The following is a 23885-nucleotide window of genomic DNA, read 5'->3' as shown; positions in this document are numbered from 1 at the left end:
TCGTCTGTCATTGTTTGTCTGTGACGACTAACTGAACAACAACAAACCTGACTGATGATCTCCCACTAAGAAAAGTTCAGATAGACTCGGTGAAGATTAAAAGTTAAAAATGTATGTTTTCACTTTTTTTACTGCAACAAAGATGACGAGGCTTCTAATGTCACCAATTAGTTTCACCATTGTGATGATGGCAGATTCGGCATAATAGACAAATGTGACCTTATATTTATTTATTTTCTGGTTTTGTTTTTCTCGTTTTTTGCAGTGTAATGCATGTAATGTAGTGATGCATCATGGTAAAAAAAAAAAAACTATGTTCCAAATATTTCCTCTCCATTTGACATACTGTGTATTTAGACATACTAAATCTTTTTCTGGCATACTAAATATTATGGATATGGGTCTTTTAATAATTTTATTTATTTGTCTACTTTGCAATGCTCATCCATACATGAGCCTTTAAAATAAGTTTGGAAAGCTTAAAAAACAAAACAACAAGAAAATACATACAAAACACAAACGATGCAGAATTTTTTAAATTTTTTTTGGACATGAGATGTGAGGTAACTCCCTGAAGATGAAGAGGTGACATCAGGTGAGTTGTTTCTTCTCATCCTAACTGCTCGTCATCATCTTTCAACATCTCTTGAATGTTTAGCTAAAACTAAAAAAAGGGAGTGTTTGGTGTTTGTGACAAAGAGCAGGTGAAATGAGAGAGGACAGTGATAATTAAAAGATTAATGGGAGTCGCCTGGTGATCCTCAGTCTGTCGTCAGTCAACAGATCACAACTCATTGAGGTGGATTTCCCACTTTTCAACCAACCTGAGGATAGAAACAAGCATCTCTATAGTTACCAACAAGCCACCTAACCTTTGGTGCTCCACAGTATTAATTCAAAATTACAAGCAAATGTGGCTTTAACATATGAAATACTGGACATTTCATTCAGGCAGAATATTAATTCAGACCAACAATTAAACACTTGATTTCCTCCTCAAGTCAATCTGCATCTACTGTCTTTATTGAACTAATTATTGACTGCAAGTTATTTATTTTTTGTCATGCATATATAGTTGTTTTACTTTTTGTTAAGTCATCGTGTCAGCTGTTTTAATTAAATTGTCAGAAAAAAAACAACATACAGGAAGAATTTTCAGGGTGGTTTTCATTTATATAATGTTTATTTATATAGGGGACAAGAGTATAGTATGAATTAATGGCACATAGCACAACATTTATCATCTAAGCTACCTTGCAATCCCCGTTCCTAGATGGGCCTTTAAAATAGATAAACGTCAACAATAAAATACATAGAAAATAGCACAAGACAAGTACTGTAACTGATGCACTATGTAATGTCAACTATTGTTTCAATTTCTAGAGTACAAAGGAAAAATGAGCTGCAAAAAAGGTTCTGTAATGTATGAAAATGAGCAAAACTTCTTTTATGATGTGTAACAACAGGTGTTGAATGTGGAGGCCTGTGTGATTATTTATGTGATCATAGTTTCATCTATATTTTCATCTTTGACAGTGGGAGGTGATACAAACATTGATTGAGAGCAATTATTCAGCGTTAACGTCACCAAATCCTGACATTTCTCACTTTCAAAAAGGACTTTTTGACTCACACTTTGTTTTGTAATTTTTAAAAATCCCTTCCCAGCAACAAACACACACACACACCTGTACAACAACACACACACACCTGTACAACAACAGGAGCTGTCAGTTACTAGCTAATAACTGAATTAATTTTAATTACTGAATGATCACTATAATCACTGAATTACATCACATCATGACAAATAACAGCTGACGACTTTCGACATGAGTAAGCAGTTTCCAGGATGTTCAAGGTTTTTCTTTGTTTATTTATTTATTTCCTCCTTACCTGTGCTCTTCCTGGTGTCCATATTAATGTATCTAAAATGATACACATAACTTCTAATATCTATACTCATCATAACACTCAAGACCCAAAAACACAATTCAGAGGTTTGTCACTGTACAATAGACAGCTCTAAATAATATTATCATCGCTCACAATAATGAGAGCTGTAGCTGTTTCTATCAATATCAGTTTTTAAGAGGTGACTGATGAAGTGATTTACATGGAGATCGTTATTTTTCTTGATGGACAGCTGCTTATAGTAACCTGGAAATTGATAAATGGATAACATCCTCAAAAAGAACTAAAATTGTTCAGATTGACTCCTCAAAAAATAAATGATGCATGTGCACATGGACACAAGTCAAATGAATATAGAAACAATTTTTTTTTTCTATTTCAAATTCTGCTGCTTGGATAAGGATAGTGAAAGATTGTGGTTTTGTTTAAAAGTTCATTAAAAATGTTGTTCAAGTCACTGTTGTTTTCTTCAATGTTAAAGGACCAGTGTGGAGGATTTAGTGCCATCTAGCGATGAGGTTGCAGATTGCAATTAACTGAATACTCCTCATTCTAAGCTCATTCTAAGGTAATGAAAACACAACAATTCTTATTTTCATGGGATTATACACTAATTAAAACATACTTATGAATATTATATTCCATTTCTGCCAAGTCTGTTCTGCTAGATGCCACTAAATTCTACACACTGCACCTTTAAACCAAGACCATAATCTCCACTAACCTTAACCCAGTGCATAAACATAACCATAAAAATGTTTCTGTAATTCTGTAATTATAATTAGCGGATAGGGAAAATAAATAACATACGTTATCAGTGAATATTTTGCCGATTCATTCTTCATGGAACATTTTGCGACTTGGCAAATTATAATTATTATTCAAGCGGCATTACGTTTCAGACAAAACATATTTGCTGTTGCAAATAAGTTGTATATAAATGTAATTTCTAGGAGTCAGGGTTGCTCACACACCTTAACATGGACCTCAAGCCACTATGTGAACACTTTTAATGTGATCTTAACATCTTCTAAATTATCCTGATGTCTTACGTGTTCATTTGCGGCAAAATGAGACGATCCTGATGAAAATGACCCGTTCATCTCAGTTACTGCAGGTCGGACCTCTGTGATGGGAGGCAGCATCGTACGTTACTGTCTGCCACTGTGAACTTTTTTTTTAAACTACCGCTAGGAAGCACCACAGTTGGAAATGTATAAATCATACACATAGTGGCTTAATATTGATATTAACATTAACAGTGTTGGGGAAGCTACTCTGAAAGCATCGCTTCAGATGAACTATGGCAAAGTTACACACAAGAGAAACATAACTTAAGTTACTTGGAAAAAAGTAGTTCAAACTTCTTCATAAAAAATGTAAAAACACCTGCAATGTAATACAACATTATAACATACAGGCCAACACAAAATGAAGAGAAATGATTGCAAAAAATACCACTCAACTGAGAATGAAAACTAACAGTACATCTGAATCACAAACCTCTACTTTTTACTTTAAGCGCGTACTGCAGCTGCAATTACAAGGTATGTACTGTTGCATGCAGTATGTATTCAACAGTACATACTTTGTATGCATACAATTGGGACATACTATTTCATCTGTCATCACATACTAAATCTTTTTCTGGCATACTATAATTACTATAAGAACGCACCGTACATTCAGAGTGTAGGCTGCTTCTCACTTACACAATAACAGAGAAAACTGAAAAAATGTAAACTTGTAAAACTGCATTGTTATGCAGATGTTAATTTAAAACTTGTTTATCTTGAACTAGCTCCTTATAGACCATTTCCTAACTTTACCATGACAACGGTCACCTGTCAGCTCAGTCATCAGCGCAGAGAGAGGAGGGTTGGTCAAAGGGGTTTCACTCAAGAGAGGAGAGAATAAATAATGTAACTCTTTTCTTTTCTATTAGTCTGCAGCCAAAATTGTAGTTCCAGTGATTAACTCCACTTCAAAATGTCAAAAAAAGTAATTAACTGCTAAAATCACTCTGCCAATTAGAATTTAGTTGAACTACAAGCTACTGCAAAATGTAGTTAAACTACTAGTTTAGTTACATGTAGTGAAATAACTCCCCATCACTGAAAATTAGTATAATTCTGTGAAACATTAGTCTTCCTGATTCCTTCCTGATCTGTTGATTTGTTGATATGATTGTATATTTACTGTAATTTTGGATTGTAAATCACTTTGGCCATCAAGCCTGCTAAAATGATTTATGTTATGTTTGTCTATTGTTTCTAGAGTACAAACGAAAAATGAGCGACAAAAAAAAGGTTCTGTAATGCATAAAAATGAGCAAAGCTTCTTTTACAGTTTGTAACATTTATTGTAATATGACGATACCACAAAATCACCTTTCTATAGAGAGAAAGGGAGGAACTTGAACTGTAAACCAGATATGTTGAACATGAAGGGATGTGATCATAGTTTCATCTCTTTTTTTCCCCCACAGCACATAAAGAAAGTGGGAGGTGACACAGCTTTTGATTGAAAGCAATTATACAGAATTTACGTAACTGAGTCCTGAGATTTCCTCACTTTTAAAAGGAATTTTTGACTCACACTTTGTTTTGTCATTTTTGAAAATCCCTCCCCTGCAACTGTCACTCTCTCTCTCTCTCTCTCTCTCACACACACACACACACACACACACACACACACACACACCTGTACATTTACCAGTAACTGTCAGTTTTAAAGTCATTAAGCATGACTAAAAGATATGAATGATATTGCATCACATCATGACATTACCCAATATCATTACATAATAACAGATATTACACTATTCAGTACTGACTGTACCAAGCATAGGCTTGGCAGAATAAGTTTCTTGTTAAACATTATTATTATTTCATCTCATTACATATCTTATGAGGTCATAATCACCAACTAGAAAAGACATGTTGCCCATACTGACGACTTTCGACATGAGTGAGCGGTTTCGAGGGTGTTCAAGGTTTTCTTTGTTTATTTATTTAGTTCCTCATCACCTGGACTCTTCCTGGGGTCCACATTAATGAACCTAAACATCTATACTCATCATAAAACTCAACACCAAGACAGACAAAAACATAATTCGGAGACTTGTCTTGTACAATAGACAGCTCTATATAGTATTATCACCTCTTATAATAATGTACAATAATATATAATAATAAAAGCCAGATTGATAGCTATACCTGTTTCTATCAATATCACACTTTAAGGTGACTGATTGGTGTCGAGGTGTCGATTTGTTGATGTGATTGTATATTTACTGTTCTAAAAAACAAAACAAAAAAGCCAACAGTTCTCACAAATATATTTACAATGTTGAAACTGACAAGAAGTGCAGATGATACAAATATATATCCCAACAGTTTGAGGAAAAGTCTTTCAAGAACATTCAATGTTTCACACAAAGCATGAATATAAAGAAAACTCTGCACATATTGTTGCTGAAACAGGAAACTGGGAAAAGCTTTTTAGTAGTTTTTGGTCTGTAGTTAATCTACACACGTTAGAAAAGCTGACGTTCATAACTTAAAGTGCCTTCCAGTTCACCAGAAACTGATTTACATTGCATCGTAAATCACTTTGGATGTCAAGACTGCTAAAAAATGATTTATGTTGTGAGAAATCTTCTCGCTCAACACCCCAGACACAGTGGCGGCCTGAGCTACAGGCTGCTTCTAAACAACCAGGAAATGGATAAAAAAAATCCAGGTTGAAAGACGTGTTTCATGTGTGTCATTTGAAGTGGGAGGGGCTCGACAGGTGCTTTAAATTCCATCAGCGCAAACTCACCTGTCAGTGTGCTGCTGACTGGCTGCCAGAGCGCAGTTTACAATCTTCACATCTACTACTGTAAGAGAGAAAGTTCTGGCAAGATGACAGCAGAATTCAGAAGATCGAGTAAGTACTTAAAATTTTTATAAAGTTAATCCATTTTACCTGCGTCATCATACTTTATCCTGTGTAAGTCTCAGTGAGACAGCCCACGCTGAATGGTGCATGAATGAAGGGCTTAATGTGGTGTTTTCTTGCACATGTTTTGACAAGCAAACACTGTTGCATAGCTGATATTTCAAATGTGGGGGATGATGCATTCAATCCAGTATGGACTTCATATTGTGCAATAAATAGAAAAATAATAATACTGTTAGATCACAGTGTCAGTGTCGATCTGTTTTCCAGAAAATAATCCTAGAAATTAATAATTAAACAAAGATACAAGATGCTCTGCAGGAAAAACAGAAAAACAAAACTCAAAGTTGATGTTCATTACAGAAAATCTGGTAATTTTCAACTGCTGAACTCTTCCATAATTGCTGGAATGTTTGCTGGAATCTGGGCCAAACATCACTGTGTGAAATTACATCTGGTTAAGAGAAACATTGAGATGCTGAGACAAGACTAAGAAGAGCATCCCTGCATTTTTACCAAACAGTCGTTCATAAACACGTCTCCGCTTTAGATCACTAAAGTGTTTTGTGATATCCGACTTCTCTAGAGCTGCCGGAAATATGATTTTGTTTATGTTTGGCCAGTTGTTGAGCAGATGTGCAGGAAATACAAGAACAGAAGAAGAGTGAAAAATTTGTTCTACACAACTTTTCTGCTTATGATGTGACAGATATAATGTTGTCTGACTAATGTTGTGCAGACCTATTTTTTTTTTTTAACTCAGAGTAGTAATTCATGAAATGTTAAATGTCAATCATTGCTTTCACACACACACTTTATTTATAGCGCACATCATAAAAGAAGATAGAATACATTGTGCTTCACAAAATATGAAAAAAATACACCTGAAAAGATAGATGTAAAAAAGTAGGAGCATGAAAGGTTTTAAAGAGAATTAATAATGTAAGTCAGGTAAAATTTATTAAAAGTTTTTAGGTAAAAGTCATGAAGTGATTTGAAAACAAAAAGCACCTTAAAAACAATTCAATAAGACTATATCCATCACCAAGTGCTGAAATTGACATGTGACAGCAGCACAAGAGATAAAGTAATAGATAAGAAAATAGATAAGGAACTATTTTAATTAAATAAATGAAATAAGATATTAAAGAAATTAGCAATTTAAATTCTACATGTAAAAATTTACACTTGATGGATATTTATAGGCAGATTCTAGTATTTTTAGTATATCTTAATTTGAATATTTTTAGGTCAACAATAAATACATTGATTCAGCATTTCCCCAACAGAATTTTATTCCAGGCAGTGTGGAGAAGGTTTTGAAACTAAATCTAGATTTTATTTAGATTTTGTTATTACTAGTCGCAAAATATACAACATGCACTATGCCGACCCAATCACCAGAACAAAACGTTGGCATTATATGTTTCTGCAAACCACGGATACGTTAGATGTCTATGTTTCAATGTTGGCGGTTATCAGTGGAATAATGATGTTTTATGATGTGACAACACTGTAGTTAAGGTCTGGTTAGGTTCAGGCACAAAAACCACTTGGTTAGGATGCTCTCTGCTGATTTCCAACTTTCTTCCAACAAACTTCCAACAAAATTCCTAACCATCCACAGACTCCTCCTCCTCCTCCTAATGAGAGAGTCAGCTCATACAGATCTCATGTGAACTACGTCCACACCACTTTAGAAATGTTGACAGGATACATATTGTTGAAAGGTTAATATGCTCTTTATTACACGTGTTGAAACGTAGATATTCAACATATCTGTGGTTTACAGAAATGTACAATGTCGTCATTTTACACATCTGGCGACCAGGCTGACTGTGCATTTCAAATATTTTACATACTTCATTGTCAGGTGTCGTTTGTCAAACGCACATAGAAACCCTAAAACCAGAAGTAATGGAAGGAAAAGAATATTTAATTTAAATACAATACAAAATAATATATAAAATATATTTAAAAAACATACTTTGGCCGCTAAATGTAACCTGAAAGACTCTGTGTGTGTGTTCGTGTCAGACACACCTTGCAATTAAAGATGAGCTCCAAATGACATTATCTGATGTGATCTGTGCTCTGTGTGTCATAACAGAAGGTCACAGAGTTGTTTCTCATCGCAGGGAGATGAAACGCCTGCTTTCTGCTGCATACAGGAATATCAACATATTTTATGCACAAGACAGTTAGTCTAATTCTTCATCTATCATATTACGTTCGACAAAGTTCTTGCACACAATAAAACTTTGCTGACAGGTGCACAGGATGAAAAACTCTCGACTGTGAAGAAACCAAAGTATCTGTACACTGTTGACCATTTGTACTCACGTCTCAGTCTTCAGACCTTCATCGTGCAGGATATGAATCTGGGATTGTGGGATTCTTTGGTTTCTTCACATGATCTACTGTAACATTTAAAGCTTGATTTTATTTTTCAAGTTTGTCCTCATGAGAAAACTGACAGCATTGGTTATTTGTTGAAACCCACAAAACAACCTTTACCTGACAAGAACCTTTAAGTGGCCATATGGATCATGACTCTGTCTGTTCTGAGCAGGTAGAGGTAGCATGATGTTGTTGTTACGCTGCAAAACTTCCTTGACAGTCAACATTGGTTTCTTTTAACCTCATCAATCTTTACATTATCTTAACCAAGTAGTTTTTTACTTAAACCCAACCATGGAGATGGTTGAGTTGTTCTGGGGCTTTAGATCCTACTGTATCACATGATCAGCAGATGGAGTTTGCTCAGATATTGTTGAAACATAGCACAGATGTTCAAATTCCTCATTTTTTCTGAGCACTTTGAGGATGACTTGTCCATGATTAAGAGCTTAAAAGTTGAGTCTCAAAAATATGAAAAATAAACATGTCCAAGAAGTCCTTAAAGTGCTCTACAGTTGCCTCATAACTAAGCAAACTGCATCTGCTGATGATGGTCATGTAATTTGATAGAAAGCTTTGAGGTGAGATCGTTTTGTTGATATATTTTGTTGTTTACTTTGGAAGATTTGTTGCATTGCAAAGTCTGATTTTGAGTGAAGAAACAGTATTGTCAACATTCATGGCACCAGTTTATTATTTGAGTGCCTTCACTTTTTTCTAATCTTTGTTAATGTTCATAAAGTTTACATCAAGTTAGTTAAAGGAAGGAACAACAGAAAATGAATTAAGTTGTGACAATATTGATACAAGTCAGGAATCAACCGCTGGTCCTTTGAGGTAAAGCTAAACTAATCTCCTTGCTATTTCAGACTTCCTGTGTCAAGTTGTCCTCTCATGTTGTCAACTTGTTTCTGCCACTTATAACGCACAAACTTCTCTTTGTATTTCCTGAATAAATAAAGCTTAATAATAATAATAATAAAATATTTAAGCCTTTGAGGGTAGGTTTCCGTCATGCAGTTTAAACAGCTTTTATAAACTCCAGGATTGTGTTGGTGTCGGACCGTGACGTTCTAGCAAGCTGTCGAGAGTTGACACACGTCTTTCTTACACCGTCCTGTCATGTCTTGCCCCATTCATGCACGTTTCCTCACTGGAATGCCACATCAGTGACATTTTACGCTCTGCAAAACAAATTCAAACAAAGTGACTTACTATAACATGCTGAGCTTGTTTGCTCCAGGTGTCTCCGCACTCTCAGCTGAACTCACCTTTCGTGAATCACACCTGTCTCAGCATGTCAGTATGTCTTCCCTGGAGCTGATCGTTTTTCCGTTTTATGATTAAACAGGCATTACGTGATCTGTGACGTTGTAGAACGTATTGCATAATAACATAATGCATAATGTACCCAATAAGCTTTTTTTTTGCCATTTTACAGGTCAAAAAACATCGAGGCAGCCAGGTAGAAAGAGGTCTAAATTGGTTTAAAACTTAACTTTTTTTAAAGTTGTCTACACAGCATTTCAATTACTGTATTCCAGTGTGTATTTAAACTTGATTCACATTGAAATATTGTCATTTAAATGCTGAGACAATGGTTATACAGTGTGTATGTAACCTGGATGACTAGACGTCCTTTGACCTACAAAGCACCATATCAGTGCTTACAGCTTCAGAGAGAGCTCAATAGACTGCAGCTTAAGAAACACAAGCAATACAATGGTTCAAATAAATCACAAGCAACTTCACCTTTTCATCTACATGTCACTGATGTTGGGAAATGAGCTAACAATGTTTATTTTAGTTTTAACAGTGTCGGCTCCTAGGCCATGACAAATGGCCACAACGGTTGGCAGTACATTAAAGATATTGAGTATAGTTAAGTAGGTGTCAGTCAGTAACATCAGTAATGTAGGTGTGAATGTGTGAACAGTGAGGTGTAAGGTGTTGTGGAATGTATACAAAAGTAATGTTAAATGCAAAACAAAAGGCTGCAGTTTCTGGCTGAGATGAGTCAAGGTGAGAGATACTGGGAGTTGGTCTTTTATCCTTTGGGAGCATTAGGCTCTGAATCTGGCTGTCTGCCTCACCCACATTCTCCTGGATCACACCAGTATCATTATATTTAAGGTAGGTTAGGCAGGGCCAGTCACACCTTTCTGATTGTGTGGTTCTAATGTTACTGCAGGCATTTGTACAGGTATTTTACTAATTATCTGTTGGGTTGATCCATTTTTAATGTCCGCTGGCTGCAAATTTGTTGCGATCATTAATGACTTGCAGCGTTTCTTTATTTGCTCGTGTTTTCTGTATTTGCGGTGCGTTCATGTCATGTATGTGTATATATGTGTTGTCAGATTGGTGAATGTGTTTCTTAAAGAGTAACTTAACGCCAGGCTGAAAAGTGAAGTTTAAATGCTTTGTGGGGTTGGAAAGTTTCAAATCTCTAACCGCACCCTGTCACGCCTGTAACCACACCCAACAGTGATGTCACTGTGTACTGATGCACCCTGAAGGAAACCTTTGTATCAGTGCAGCAGCATCAAGGTGTGATGTTAAACCATAAAGTCAGCAACAAGATGAAATAAATACAAGATTTGGACACTTTAACTTGCCTGTGTTTTATTCATTTATTCATTTGTAAGGAGCGTTTTGTTTTTGTTTCTTTATTTTGTTGTGTTTTGTCTATTTGCTCGTGTTTTTTTTTAAATTACCATGCACTGAGCTCTGTCAGCCACTGTATTACTGTCTAATAACTGTAATTTTTTTTTAAAAAAAGTCATAAAAAATCATCAAGTCTTAACCTGCCTCAATGCAAAATAAAAGGTTTGAGAATGTAATATATAATAACCTATAAAACTGTGTAATAGCAGGCAAAACTGTAATTTAAGGACATTTTAAGTTTGTTATGATCTCAATGTGCAACCAGAAAAACTACACTGATTTGATCTGAAGCTTGTACATAAGTTTTGGACATGAAACAAATGATTATGTTGATTATAATTATAAGATAAGATAATTATATTATATGATACATATTTTGCTTTTTCTACTTGGAGATTTGCTCTTCTTAAATAGTGGATAGTAATGAAATGAAATATTAGTAGCATCAAATAAATTATATCAATCATTTGTTAGAGTTGATTAACTTTCCAAAGCTTAATGTCTCTTTTAATAAGTAAGTAAACACAGATTTTATCGACTTGTTCATATTTGTATGTTTTTGTTTCTTTCAGTCTTTAACGGAGTCGACCTCCACAGTAAGACCAACAACACTGAACACCACACCAGTGAGATCTCAGTGGATCAGCTGATCGTGAGGCGAGGCCAACCCTTCACCTTGACCCTTAAACTGACGCAATCTTTCAACCCTGACCTTCACCCGCTCGTCATCACTGCAGTGACCGGTTAGTCCCTCATTAAATTATTTGTTTTTAAGAGTCGTTTTTGGACAATAACGGGCGTCTGTAGCAAACACTGTCACTCCTGTTAGGAACTAGGAGGCTCATTGGCTCATTAACTTAAGTTAATTCACTATTTTGTAATTGGTTAATTCATCCATCAATTTTTTGCCACTTATTTGGGTCCAAGTTATGTTAATTGATTAATTATAATGCTAGGAATTATTGTTATGTACAGCTGGAAAGTACTGACAAAATTGTGATATAAATACCAATAAATGTATGTAATTACTAAATAATTGTAGGCCTTATTGCTCCATCTGGTTTTCCATCATTCAACCAGTTTGAGTATAAAAAAGGTGTTAAATTACATTGTATGTGGCATTGAAAAGGTCTTAAAAACATATATTTTAATTTGGTGAACACGGAAGAAACCCTGATTAATAGTACACAGACACATATCTAACAAAACAGAAATGTCTGACCTGATGTTAATGTCCAATTTACCATTTTTCCTCAATTTCACTGCTTTTATAGGCTAGTTACTGCTTTATTCCACAGTAGAGGGAAATAACCCGTATCAGGCTTTGGCTACACTGACAATACTTTTAGAATGATATTATTGTTTTGACTGGAAGGTTCAGTCAGTGAAAACCAATGGATGGATGAATATAGAGTACTGTTACAGCACTAAATATCTGAATGGCTCCCCTCTACAGGAAAACACCCTTCAGAGGACCAGGGTACTTTGTCATACTTGAGTATCCCAGACGGCGTGCCGCGTTCACCATCAGCAAAGGCGGTGTGGAAGATAGAGCTTCACAAGAGCTCCTCACCGCTAACAGGCAACTTAACCCTGACCATCACCCCCCCTGCTGACGCCCCAGTAGGGGAGTACCAGCTGTCTGTGAAGCACAGGGATGAGGAGACACTGCTGGCAACACCTGCAGTGCTCTTCAACCCCTGGTGTCCTGGTAGGTTGGAATATTGTCTGTCTATATATGTGTTTGTCTGTCTGTCTGTCTGTCTGTCTACATTACATTTACAATTTACATACAATTCATTCTCTCTGTAGATGACTGGGTGTTTCTGCCTGATGAGGTGGAGAGACAGGAGTATGTGATGAATGAACAAGGAATCATCTACAAAGGAAGTGGAAACTACATCATATCTATGAACTGGGACTTTGCACAGGTACACACACAGTGAGATTATAAAAGAAACCTACTCCTATACCCTTTAAATGCAGGGATTTCCCTGACATGACAAACTGACAGCTTTAATGTCCAACTGACATTAAATTGCATGACATGTTGGAAATCTGATGGTCACCATTTGTTCTTTTATTTGGCAAATTGGCATCAGAATTACTGCTTATGCAACAATAACTACAGACAAACTGGAAATGAAACAGTTGCCTGTATATCTAAACTGGCATTATACTTACAGTATATTGTAATGATCCCCTTTATCCTCCACAAATAAATTAGGATTTAACAAAAAAAGTGACCCCTTACATTAATCCCATTACATAGAAAATACATACAAAATTTTATATAAATTAATCAAACCGATGTTCAAATCAATGAACTATGTTATTCATTACATAAGATGAAAATTCACATGTGCAAAATGAAGACTTCAATAACTAGTTTTTTTCAGTTTTTAATTACAATATAATTGGAATCATTAATTTTGACAACTGAATTATGTAAAAGAACATCACCATCACCACAAACTGCTTCCACTGAAAGTAAAATGTTATATAATTGTAATAGTTGGATAATTGTCCATCTCGACAGGTGGAATCTTTATTATTTTAATTGTGTGTAATTTGTGTAATTGTGCTGGTAAACCACCAGTAAACTGTAATAAACTTTTCCTTTCCCGTCTGCCTTCCTGCCCAGTTTGAGGAGGACATGGTGAAGATTTGTGTGAAGATATTGGACAAGAACCGCAAACACCTGAGTGACCCGGGTGACGACGTCTCCGCTCGCTGTAACCCCATCTACGTCGGCCGCGTGGTCAGCGCCATGGTAGGACGTGCTCTGTGTGGTTTTTTTTTACATTTATGAGCTTAATTTGATGATTGTTGAAATGCCCTTTTTAGTTTGAGGAGAGAATTTGCAACATATTAAAACTTTCAACTGATAAATGACAGTGAAAGGAGTCATTTAAATGCCCCTTGTCATTGTTTTCTTTAAAGGACAAGTTCGCAATTTTTCAAGTCTGTCTTAAAACAACAGTCAGAAGCCCAGATGATCACTGAAACATGTTTTTCTCACTGTAATTATTGCCCCTGTACATACTGACCATTAAAGATCCCATCCTAATGCACTTGCACAGTGTAAGTGATGGACAATTGGTGGTGGTAATGTTCTATAAATGTTTGCAATGTGGCACTAAAGCAGAGAAGAAGAAGATAGCTGATGTCAATGATGCAGTTTTCAAAATATAAATGGGACTGTGTAAGGGAGGGAAAAATCTGGAAGGGAGTCCAAATCTGAGAGAATAAAGTTGTGAATTTTTGTAAAAAAAAAAAATTTCCATCTCTGTTTGTTTTTCTCTTTTAGATTAACAGTCAAGATGACGGTGGCGTCCTGGTTGGACGCTGGGGAAATTCGTTTTTGGGCGGGTTCTCTCCCTCTCACTGGAGCAACAGCCACACCATCCTTCAGAAGTGGTTCAACAGCGGCTGCCAGTCGGTCAAGTACGGACAGTGCTGGGTGTTCGCCGGCGTCATGTGCTCAGGTAACATCTGACTCTGCTGCGTCTCACACCTGGAACAACATCTGTAAAGAAACATACCAGCCCTGAAGCACTGTTGCTACAAAAAAGGAGTCTTATTGTTTCTATTCTCATTTCCTGCTATATGTATAACACTGTGCAAAGGTTTTAGGCACTAGAAGGGAAGTGAGGAAGCTTTCAAAAATAATCTAGAGTCTAGATGTCTATGATACCTGATGCCTCCCTGATGGTACTGCGTGATGGATAAGAATCTAAACATCTAAAGTGCCTAAAACTTTTGCACAGTACTGTATAAAATAAGTAAATATTAAGCAGCTGTTCTGGGCATTAATTGTTGCCTAACGGAGCTGCAACAGGTGAGGAAACAGTGCACTGATATGGATTTATTTGAATGATTCACATCTTTGTGTTCGGTTGCAGTGATGCGTCTGCTGGGCATCCCCTGCCGCGTCATCACCAACTACCAGTCAGCCCACGACAACAACAAGAACCTGACTATCGACGTTTACCACGCCGACTACGGGGTCAGAGTGGCACCAGCGAAGGACAGCATCTGGTGAGTTTCAGAGGGTGAACAGGACACCGTGCGCACCTGATATTACTGATTTTAACATTTTCATACTTGATTGTTTTATGGTCTCTTCTAAGTGTTCCACCTTTAAACACACCTGAATCAAAGAAAACTGAAACAAAACACAGATAATATAATGACAATAATAAATATATGTCTTAAATTCTCCAGCGTATAATTAGGTAATGTATTCTAGTTGGCAAGAAGATGTTATTTGATAGAAAATGATGGCCTTACTATATTTATCTTTCAATCTTCAGACACAGTTTGAAGTCATACCTGCTTTGGTGTTTACTGAGTCTATGTCTTTATCTTTAATCAGAGATCAATTAATCCAATGCAGACAGTTTCCACTGATCAACAGAGCAGAACTAAATGATCCAGAGTTTGGCTACAAGGCTGATTTTCCACAGTTATTCCTGGCCAAACAACAAATCCTCTAAACAACAGAATAAGTTGTATTGGTTGCTTCCAAAAATGACTCAAATTAGCATTTTCTGATCCGCCGCTCCTGTGATTAAAGTCTAAAACTGCTTAGTTAACAACTGGCAACTGGCTTCTGCAGTTGATATGTAAGGATTTTTGTCTTCAAACTAGCAATAAGTGATTTTTCTGCCACCTTGAGGAAGTGGAAATAAGCTGTGAACACAACACTGACATTTTATTTTCTATTACGGTGATATGACATGTGTTAGCTAAGTGATGCATGTTTACACATCCAACAGACACAGAGCAACATTAAGTTCAATATTCACTCTCCTTTTAACTCTGTTTTGCTTTCCACCAACTTATTTGGCTCTTTTGCTGCTAAATGCTCCACTTTCTTCACCATGTGGTCGCTAACTTTGTCTGGCTGCCTGTCGATGCTGAGCAGGTAGAGCACAGTGGGTTTATCAGAGCTTTAACAGCTGCCTGCTGCTGCTGGAAATGACGCTTAGCAAAAAGTAGAGTTGAAAAATCAAAACAATGACCCTGAAAGACACTAAAACGCTCTGTAGAGCTGAGGGGAAACGCACAGTTGAGTTATAATTCTGGGGGTTTTCTCCAGGAGCTACATCTTTCACATGACAGTGATCCATTCTTAATATAACAATATTGATTAGAGCCCTAAAGTTGTGCAAAGAACAAACAGATTTTGTGAACTCTCTATGTCAAGGAGTAATCAGGTCGGTGGTGTCAAGGCTCCAGCTGGTTTACAGTTTAATTCCTCTGTTTGACACGCAGCGTTATAAATGATCTTGGGTGTGTAGAGTACCGTTCCAGACAGCGCCACTCCTTTTTTTTTAGAGGTAATTAAATAAATGTAATTTGCCTGTTAAAAATAATTAAATAAACTTGACAGCTTTTATAGGTCAGAACAGAGTAAACAATACAAGACCATGAAACATGTCGACATGTCAGTACTTGTTTACTTTTACAACTGCATGAACAAGCTTCTGATCCGCCAATAAATAATGTCGTTATTGTCTATTCCAGTGTCGAGTTTAAGTGTCCTGTTATTCTTTAAAGGTCGTTTCTGAGCCTTTTCCAGCACATCAAGTGTGCAGAGCAGTGTGATATTTCAAAGTATTCAGTACATCGGGGTTCTAAATTATTTTAACATGTACTGTTGGGCCTGTTGGGCTGCAGTTTCTGTGGATTATGTTGTGCTTTATACCAGTTTTGAATTATAGAATCTTATTTTCACTCATATTTGTTTGTGACTTAACATTTTTCACAAAATCAACGTTGTAAGATTTTGTGTTTGTCCTCTTTATTTCAAAACCAACTTTGTTTGGATGGATTTCACTGTGCTCGAATGTTCTGGTCCTTTTGTTTCAGTCTACTGAATGCTGTGCTGTGTTTTAGGAACTATCACGTGTGGGTGGAGGCGTGGATGAGGCGGCCAGACCTGGCAAACGACGGCAAATATGATGGCTGGCAAGTTCTGGATCCAACACCGCAGGAGAAGAGCGATGGTACAGACTTTCCTGTTTTTTTTCCTGTTTTTTTTTCTCTGCTCTGATGACTTTGTTTCTTGTCCAAATTGAACATGCTGACTGCTTTCTACACTGAGATTTTACTGCCAGTGTTACTCAAAAAACTCTAAAGCCATCTAAAACAGGGATTTAGGAAAATATATTTTTGCACTAAACATAACTCATCAGAATCATCCTCTTTGAAGTCTTTTGTAGATTATTTGAAATATAATATTGTAATGTGTTTCCATAGAAATGTTACCAATTAACCACCTCCTGAATATGAACGTATAGATAACAATTTATAGATAGTAAATTCTGAGTTTTGAATAATAATTTAAAATATAAAAAGACTGAAATACTTGATTTTGTTATTCTTAGAGCCAAATCAGTAGTGAGGCATAAATAAATGTTATAAAATGTTAAAAATGTGTTGTTAAGTTTGTCCTGAGGTTACGGGGTCAAAGAGTTTGTCCCGGGGGGTTCATCCTCTGGCGAGCGTAAATGTGCTCAGGAGTTTTCATCACAATCTACTTGACAGATTTTCATATTTCTTGTGTTCAAGAGGAAGTTTTGACCTGATGGTGTTGTTAGCAAGGTCAGAAATAATCACAAAGACAGAGATTCATCCTCTGGGGAGGAAGGTGGAACTGAATGCTGAGTCGCTTATTCTAGAAGGCTTCTCCTTGAGCTACTGTGGTGTGAATTTTATCTCATTAGTACGTCGCTTCTGAATAATGTACAGTGAGAGATTTTGGAATCCGCCGCATAATGGCTTTAAGTCACATTTCACAGTGAATTAGAATGAAAACTATACTGTGGAAAACACTCTGTTGTCATCTCGTATTTCATGTCTGTGTGTTGATTTTAATGGTTTGTCCTGTTGTAGGTGTGTACTGTTGCGGTCCATCTCCGGTCAAAGCCATCCTGAACGGAGAAACTGACCTGAAGTACGACATCCCGTTTGTCTTCGCCGAGGTCAACGCCGACTGCATCGATTGGCTGGTCAGTCTTATAACCTCATCAACAACACGTTTAGTGAAAAAAATAAATACAAATGAGTTTTCAAGAAATTTGTTTATGTGATGTTTCTGTTGTCTGTGTTTGTTGTTTCCTGTCAGGTCAAAGCCGACGGTTCCAAAGTGAAAATCTTCTCTGACACAAAGAGAGTCGGTCAGAACATCTCCACCAAGTCTGTCACCTCCAACAAGAGGATGAACATCACTGACTCCTACAAGCACAGAGAGGGTGGGTTTACCGCACAAACAAATCACAAATCAAACAATCAGTGGCAAATTACTGACTTGAATTACTACCCTTACAGGAACAAAGAAGGAGAGGGCTGTCTTTAAATACGCCATCACCAGAGACTATTCCCGAGATGAGAGTGAAGAGACGGAGGAGGCAGAGGAGAATGGAGGGATGGAGGAGCCAGAGGAGAATGGAGGGACGGAGGAGCCAGAGGAGAACGGAGGGACGGAGGAGGAAGAGCAGAGTGGAGGGACGGCACAGAACGGGGTGGTGAACGGGAATGAAACCCCGACTAGCATCCTTCCACCGCCAGAAGTGTCCATGCGATTTGAAGAGGTACGTCAGAGAAACTTCAGTCCCTGAAGTTATTGAAAAGGATGGATCTTGTTTTTAGTCTCATTAGTGTGAGATTTTTCTATCTGGCTATTATAAAGTTGTTCAGTATTAGCTAGTTAGTGGTTTTAAAAAGAAGCTCTTGGGCATCCTGGCGGACTGTAGAGCTTTAACGCATTTAATTTCCAATCTCTCAAAGATATAATATGACATGATATCAAAATACCTAAATACAATTTAATGGCTAAAGTACAAATGTGATTGAAGATTCATTATAGATCTGTGTTCTTATTCCATAAATAAGTCCTAACCTGACTTTCATATTTAACAACTGGATGTGCAACAAAATGCTGTTCCACAACATGGCACCAGTGTAAAAAAAAAAGGAACATTTGGCTTCATTATTTACTCGGGGGACTTTAAATGAATACACACTGGCCCTGGTATTATGGTTATGTTAAGAATGGACCATTGTTCTCTGTGAACACAAGTATTGAGAAGCACACCCAGTGATAATGTTGTTCAGTACATATCCTCATTTCCAGCCACGTCTGTACTGTCTCCTATCTAAGAAAAGCAAAAACCAAAATGAAACATGGAAAAATTTACTTTTTAAGCATGAAACCTGCCACATTTTAAAATATTGACTGTCAAAGACACATTTAAACAGAGCAATTGAAAGTCTTAAAATATACAGTTATGTTTTTGTCTTGTGTGATCTGTCAGGACTTCAGGATCTCTGTACATTTGTAACAGTTTTAAGAAAAATCTTGCCTGTAATTATGGATACTGCGGTGGTGCTTGTTTGTGAGTGTAAAACACACCCTAACAAGGAATGCTACTTTGGCTGTGAATGCAGTTACACTATCTGACAATGCAGCGTAACCTTGAGTATATAACTGCTTCAATATAACATTTCATTCTGCATTTTGCACCAATCACATCATAGATAGCAACTTTGAATTTGTTTCAATAAGTGCATTCTCTCCTGCATCAAGACATTAACAAAAACAAAGATTCTGGTTAATCAAACTACTCCTGTAGTCGACCCAAATGACCTTCTGGTTTGCCCCTTCCCCTCAAAAACAGTCGGTGCACACATCACTGATTAGTTGTTTAAAAGTAAACAAAATAGACAGATTTGACCGATTTTGGTAGAACTTTACTTTACGTCCTTATAAGCAGTATACATACATTTTATAGATGGTTTATAACACATTATAATGTAGTTATAAGCAGATAAATGGGATTTTTTAAGTGTGTATTGGCTTCCAAACTAGTTGTGATGTCACAGATTATGTTAGATTTTAAGGAGGCCCACTTAAAATCTGATTTTCATTGAGCTCAGAGAAACTTTCAGCAGATGAATGACAACAGCCTTGTTGTTTCAAACTCTGCACATACGTCATTCTGCACAGTGAAGCTCATTCAACTGTAGGAAAAAGAAGAAAAACTTGAATGGAGGGAGACTTTAAGTGTTACCCCCACTGTGCATCAGTCCTGTATTTCTCTACTAAAGAAATGTCACAAGATGTGGTTTAAAGTAAATATTGTTATCATGCTGGATGACACTAAATATTGGATACGTCCATATATGACTTATATATATATATCTCATTCCTCCCATTGTGTGGTTCTGCAGGTGTCCAAGCCGGTGAACGGTGAGGATGTGCGTCTGAATCTGGTGCTGCACAGTGAGAGCAGTGTTGCCAGGCCGCTGTCCATCATCATCAGCGTCTGGGGCATGAGGTACAACGGCTCACCTGTTGCGAGCATCCAGACTGACGTGAAGCAGGAGACACTGCTGCCTGGGAAAGGTAACTCTTGTTTTTTAGATTCCATTCAGCTTAATTGTCTTTGGCTGGAGGCATAAATCTCAGAGACAGATATCTCTAAGCCTGGACAAATAAACCCCAAATACCCTGAGGTTTATGTAAGAAAATACTATATGTTTTCCAGGAATTTTGGTGCACCAACTTTAAATCTGTCTCCCCATCTGCTGTGTCTTGCAGATCTGTCCATCCCTATCCTGGTCCCGTTCTCGGCCTACCATAAACACATGCAGGAATGTGACAGTATGAGAGTTTCTGCCATTGTGACAGACAAAAAGAAGTCAGACGAGACATACCTGGCTGAAAATGACATCGTGCTGCTGGACCCTCCCGTCTCCATCAATGTAAGTAGATAGTTAACTAAACTTCAACCTCTGTCCATCTGTTTCTAGAATTTCTAAATATTCTAAAGAATATTTGTCACTTTAACTGACAGCTGTTGGCATAATTCTCATATTCAAACTGTGATTTTTAAGAGAAAAACTCAAAATTAACAAAATACAGCCATGCAAGCTGCTCTGTGAGACTGTGCTTATGCACAGCAGTGCTTTGAGCTAAACTTCAAGCTTTATCTGCAAAAATAGTAAGCAGAGTATTGTGAAGGTGATGTATGCAGTTTGGTTTGTTGTTTTCTGGAAGATATAACCTTTAATACCAACATTGTATTGCTCCTTGGCGTAATAACACAACTTTTTCAACTTCAACAGCTTTTCCACTCTGTTTCTCTGTTTTTCTGTCTCGTCTTGTCGTCTGATGGGTAACTGCAAGTGATTGTTGTTTGACTGCCTCACTGAGTTCATTCGATTAAACTGTTAAAATGTTTGTTCCAGGTTGTCGGTCAGACCAGACTGAACCATGAGGCGAGTGCAGAGGTGATCTTTACGAATACGGTCAAGGAGACGCTGAAGGAGTGCACTCTGACTGTTTCTGGAAGTGGCTTATTGAGAAGGGAATTTGAATGCAGGTCAGTGTGTGTGTGTGTGTGTGTGTGTGTATGACCTCATGGGGATGTCGGATGCTGTTCAAGGTTGGTTACAGTAAACATGCAAAAACAACTAATTTTTTTTTTTTTTTTTTAACAATTGATTAATCTGTGGGTTAATTCTAGAGGGTCATCATTTAATGTTATAGTCTATTAAATGTCATAATTGTCTTTTACAGCTTATTAGAGCACAAATTGATGTTTCATCTTAGTCTGTTCAAAATTTCTTGAGTATTCTTAATTATATGAAAATAAATAAAAGCTGTTATCAGTAAATGTTTTCAGTTATTTTTAATTTGTAAATGACTAAAACTACTGAAATAAAAATATATTAATTTAATTTTCTGTCAGTTAGGGTTTCAGGCTATCATTTCAAATGTGTCAATACTGTGATTATCTGATATATGACTTTTGGTACAGATGCTCCAAAACGACTTTTTTTGAACCCTTACTGTGAGAAATGTAAACACATTTTTCTACAAACCACTTTTTTTTTCTTTCAACAAAAACTAGAAGATGTTCTCAAAAACTTTACCTGCATAAAATACTCCACAATTACCAAATTTTAATTTAAATCAGGAACTTTTTGGTCAAAGAATAAGCAAACAACAGACATTTAATGCTAGCCTTTGATACTTAGCCAGCCCTGGTTGGAAAATTGGGAAGTTTTGCACTGAATAAATTAAAAGTAAACTGTCCAAAATCTGGGCAACATCAGGCAATGTAAATGAATAAATTTTACCAACAAACAAACCCATTCTGAGTTTTGTTCTTCCTAACAGTTTCTTTGTGTCATCCACAGACTTCCAGATCTGCGTCCAAATACCAGAATACGTATCAAGTTCTTCTTTGTTCCCTACAAGATCGGACAGAAGACTCTTGTGGCCGACTTCGACTGCTCCACCTTCAGAAATGCTAAGGGAAGCTCCACTGTCTACGTCCGACTGTAAATCTGAGTATTTCAGAATAAGAGTCGAATACTTTTACTCAGGAACAAAATGTCAGAAATGTCAACTCTTTGTGACAAAACTTCATGGCTGTTTATATAATCTTTACAGGATATCATATATATATATATGTATCATAGTCTTTAGTGTGCAATACACTCAGTATATTCCAGGAATAATTCACTTACTGTTTCTAATACTACAAATACATATTTAATTCATTGTTTTAGGGAAACTCGTCTTGTTTACATTCAGTCATTTGAAAAAGAAAGAGCATACCTACAACAAACAGCTGTGAAAATCAGTAAAAACAACACATTTTGTTGCATTATGGTCTGTTTTCTGCAACGGCCGGGTAGAAATTGATCTGAAGTTCTTCTTATGTGCTTCTTTTGGGATTTTTCTTTGTATAGTGTTAAATATTTGGGCAAATTGGAGCTCTAGAGAGAAGACATAGGCACAGACACAGGTTGAACTATTGAATAAAATATTATCCATAATACCTGGCAGCGATGAAAAACAAATGGCCGAACTTAAAGGATGCCATGCAGAGCAGGACAAACAGAGACGTCTCACTCCTACTGTCTCTTGGGTTTGTTTGGCTCTGGAAAGTTTATATCTTGCTCCTTTGCAGAGGACGACAGCTGCAGTCAGCTTCCATTCACAGTTACAATGGATTCAAATAGCGATCCATAACTGGGGTTTAAGTGCCTCCCTGTGGCTAAAAAAAAAAACCAAACGCTGTATAAACTGCACTGTATCTTTCCATTTGTACTGTTAATGAATGTGTGAAATACACAAATAAAATGTTTTTTGAAAGCCCTGTGGTCTTTGTGTCTTAATTACGCCATATATATTTCTGTCATCACACTACTGTGATAATCGGTGGCTCTCAACCAAGTTGTCTCAACATAAATCCGAAGGGTCACCAGATAATTAAAGGGATGAGAAAGGCGAGAAATATTTCTGTCACACAAAATTATGTCTATTATTTACTGACTTTTCTCAAAATTTTGCATTTATCTTTTAAATAGTGGATACTTTTACTTTATTATTATTCTGGCCTCTATAAATCCTCCATATGAAACAATCCCAGAAGGAGAAATGACTGCTAAAAAACTTATATTCACACCAAAAGCTATGACCTGTGATGAGGCATCACAAGTGGACATTTTAAGGGGTCAAATGCCAGAAAAGGTCTGGAACCTGTAATGACGGTCCTCTTCATTACTAGTATTTTGTGGCACAATTTGTAAACAGTGCTGGTAAAAGAAATAAGGCACAAACTTGAAGGGTTGAATGTTTTTTTGTATTAAATTGAAATTGTTGCATGTATTAATGATGTGTGTTTTGTAGATACTGTAGCTGCCTCTCAGCTGGAATTAATTGGCGGTCAACCCTGTAAAGACAAACATATATATACTCAGTTTGGTTACCTCAACATAATGAGCTCATTACCTTCCCCAAAATGATGATGGACTGAATGTAACGTTAACTGTTGCTTGATTGTGCAGAAATATAATGTGTAACATTTGTGTTTATGTCACCTCGGTCTCCTCTCCGGGGTGTTCAGGATAAAAGAGTCCGCAGGTTATCAGAG

General features: G+C 36.7%; 1 protein-coding gene across 1 annotated transcript; it reads left to right on the top strand.

The window, feature by feature from the left end:
* Positions 1-5712: 5712 nt before the first annotated feature.
* On the top strand, positions 5713-23104 carry LOC137180990 (protein-glutamine gamma-glutamyltransferase 5-like). The gene is made up of 15 exons (XM_067586310.1): positions 5713-5847; positions 11499-11669; positions 12383-12637; positions 12739-12857; positions 13571-13699; positions 14237-14414; positions 14832-14967; positions 16831-16940; positions 17830-17945; positions 18062-18188; positions 18265-18527; positions 20167-20341; positions 20537-20700; positions 21187-21320; positions 22141-23104. Exons 1-15 carry the CDS (start codon positions 5823-5825, stop codon positions 22286-22288), a joined length of 2250 nt encoding a protein of 749 aa, XP_067442411.1. The 5' UTR covers positions 5713-5822; the 3' UTR covers positions 22289-23104.
* The last annotated feature ends 781 nt before the right edge of the window (positions 23105-23885 follow it).

This window comes from Thunnus thynnus, chromosome 4 (assembly GCF_963924715.1).
Source record: "Thunnus thynnus chromosome 4, fThuThy2.1, whole genome shotgun sequence".
Taxonomy (NCBI): Eukaryota; Metazoa; Chordata; class Actinopteri; order Scombriformes; family Scombridae; genus Thunnus; species Thunnus thynnus.
This window is presented reverse-complemented; position numbering and strand designations above follow the sequence as displayed.

Bases quoted from the DNA above. Each gene is read 5' to 3' on its own strand.
- LOC137180990 (XM_067586310.1), top strand. From the start codon at position 5,823: ATGACAGCAGAATTCAGAAGATCGA. The intron at 11,670-12,382 runs GTTAGTCCCTCA...TCCCCTCTACAG, and splicing joins CGTCATCACTGCAGTGACCG to GAAAACACCCTTCAGAGGAC. The intron at 21,321-22,140 runs GTCAGTGTGTGT...TGTCATCCACAG, and splicing joins AGAAGGGAATTTGAATGCAG to ACTTCCAGATCTGCGTCCAA.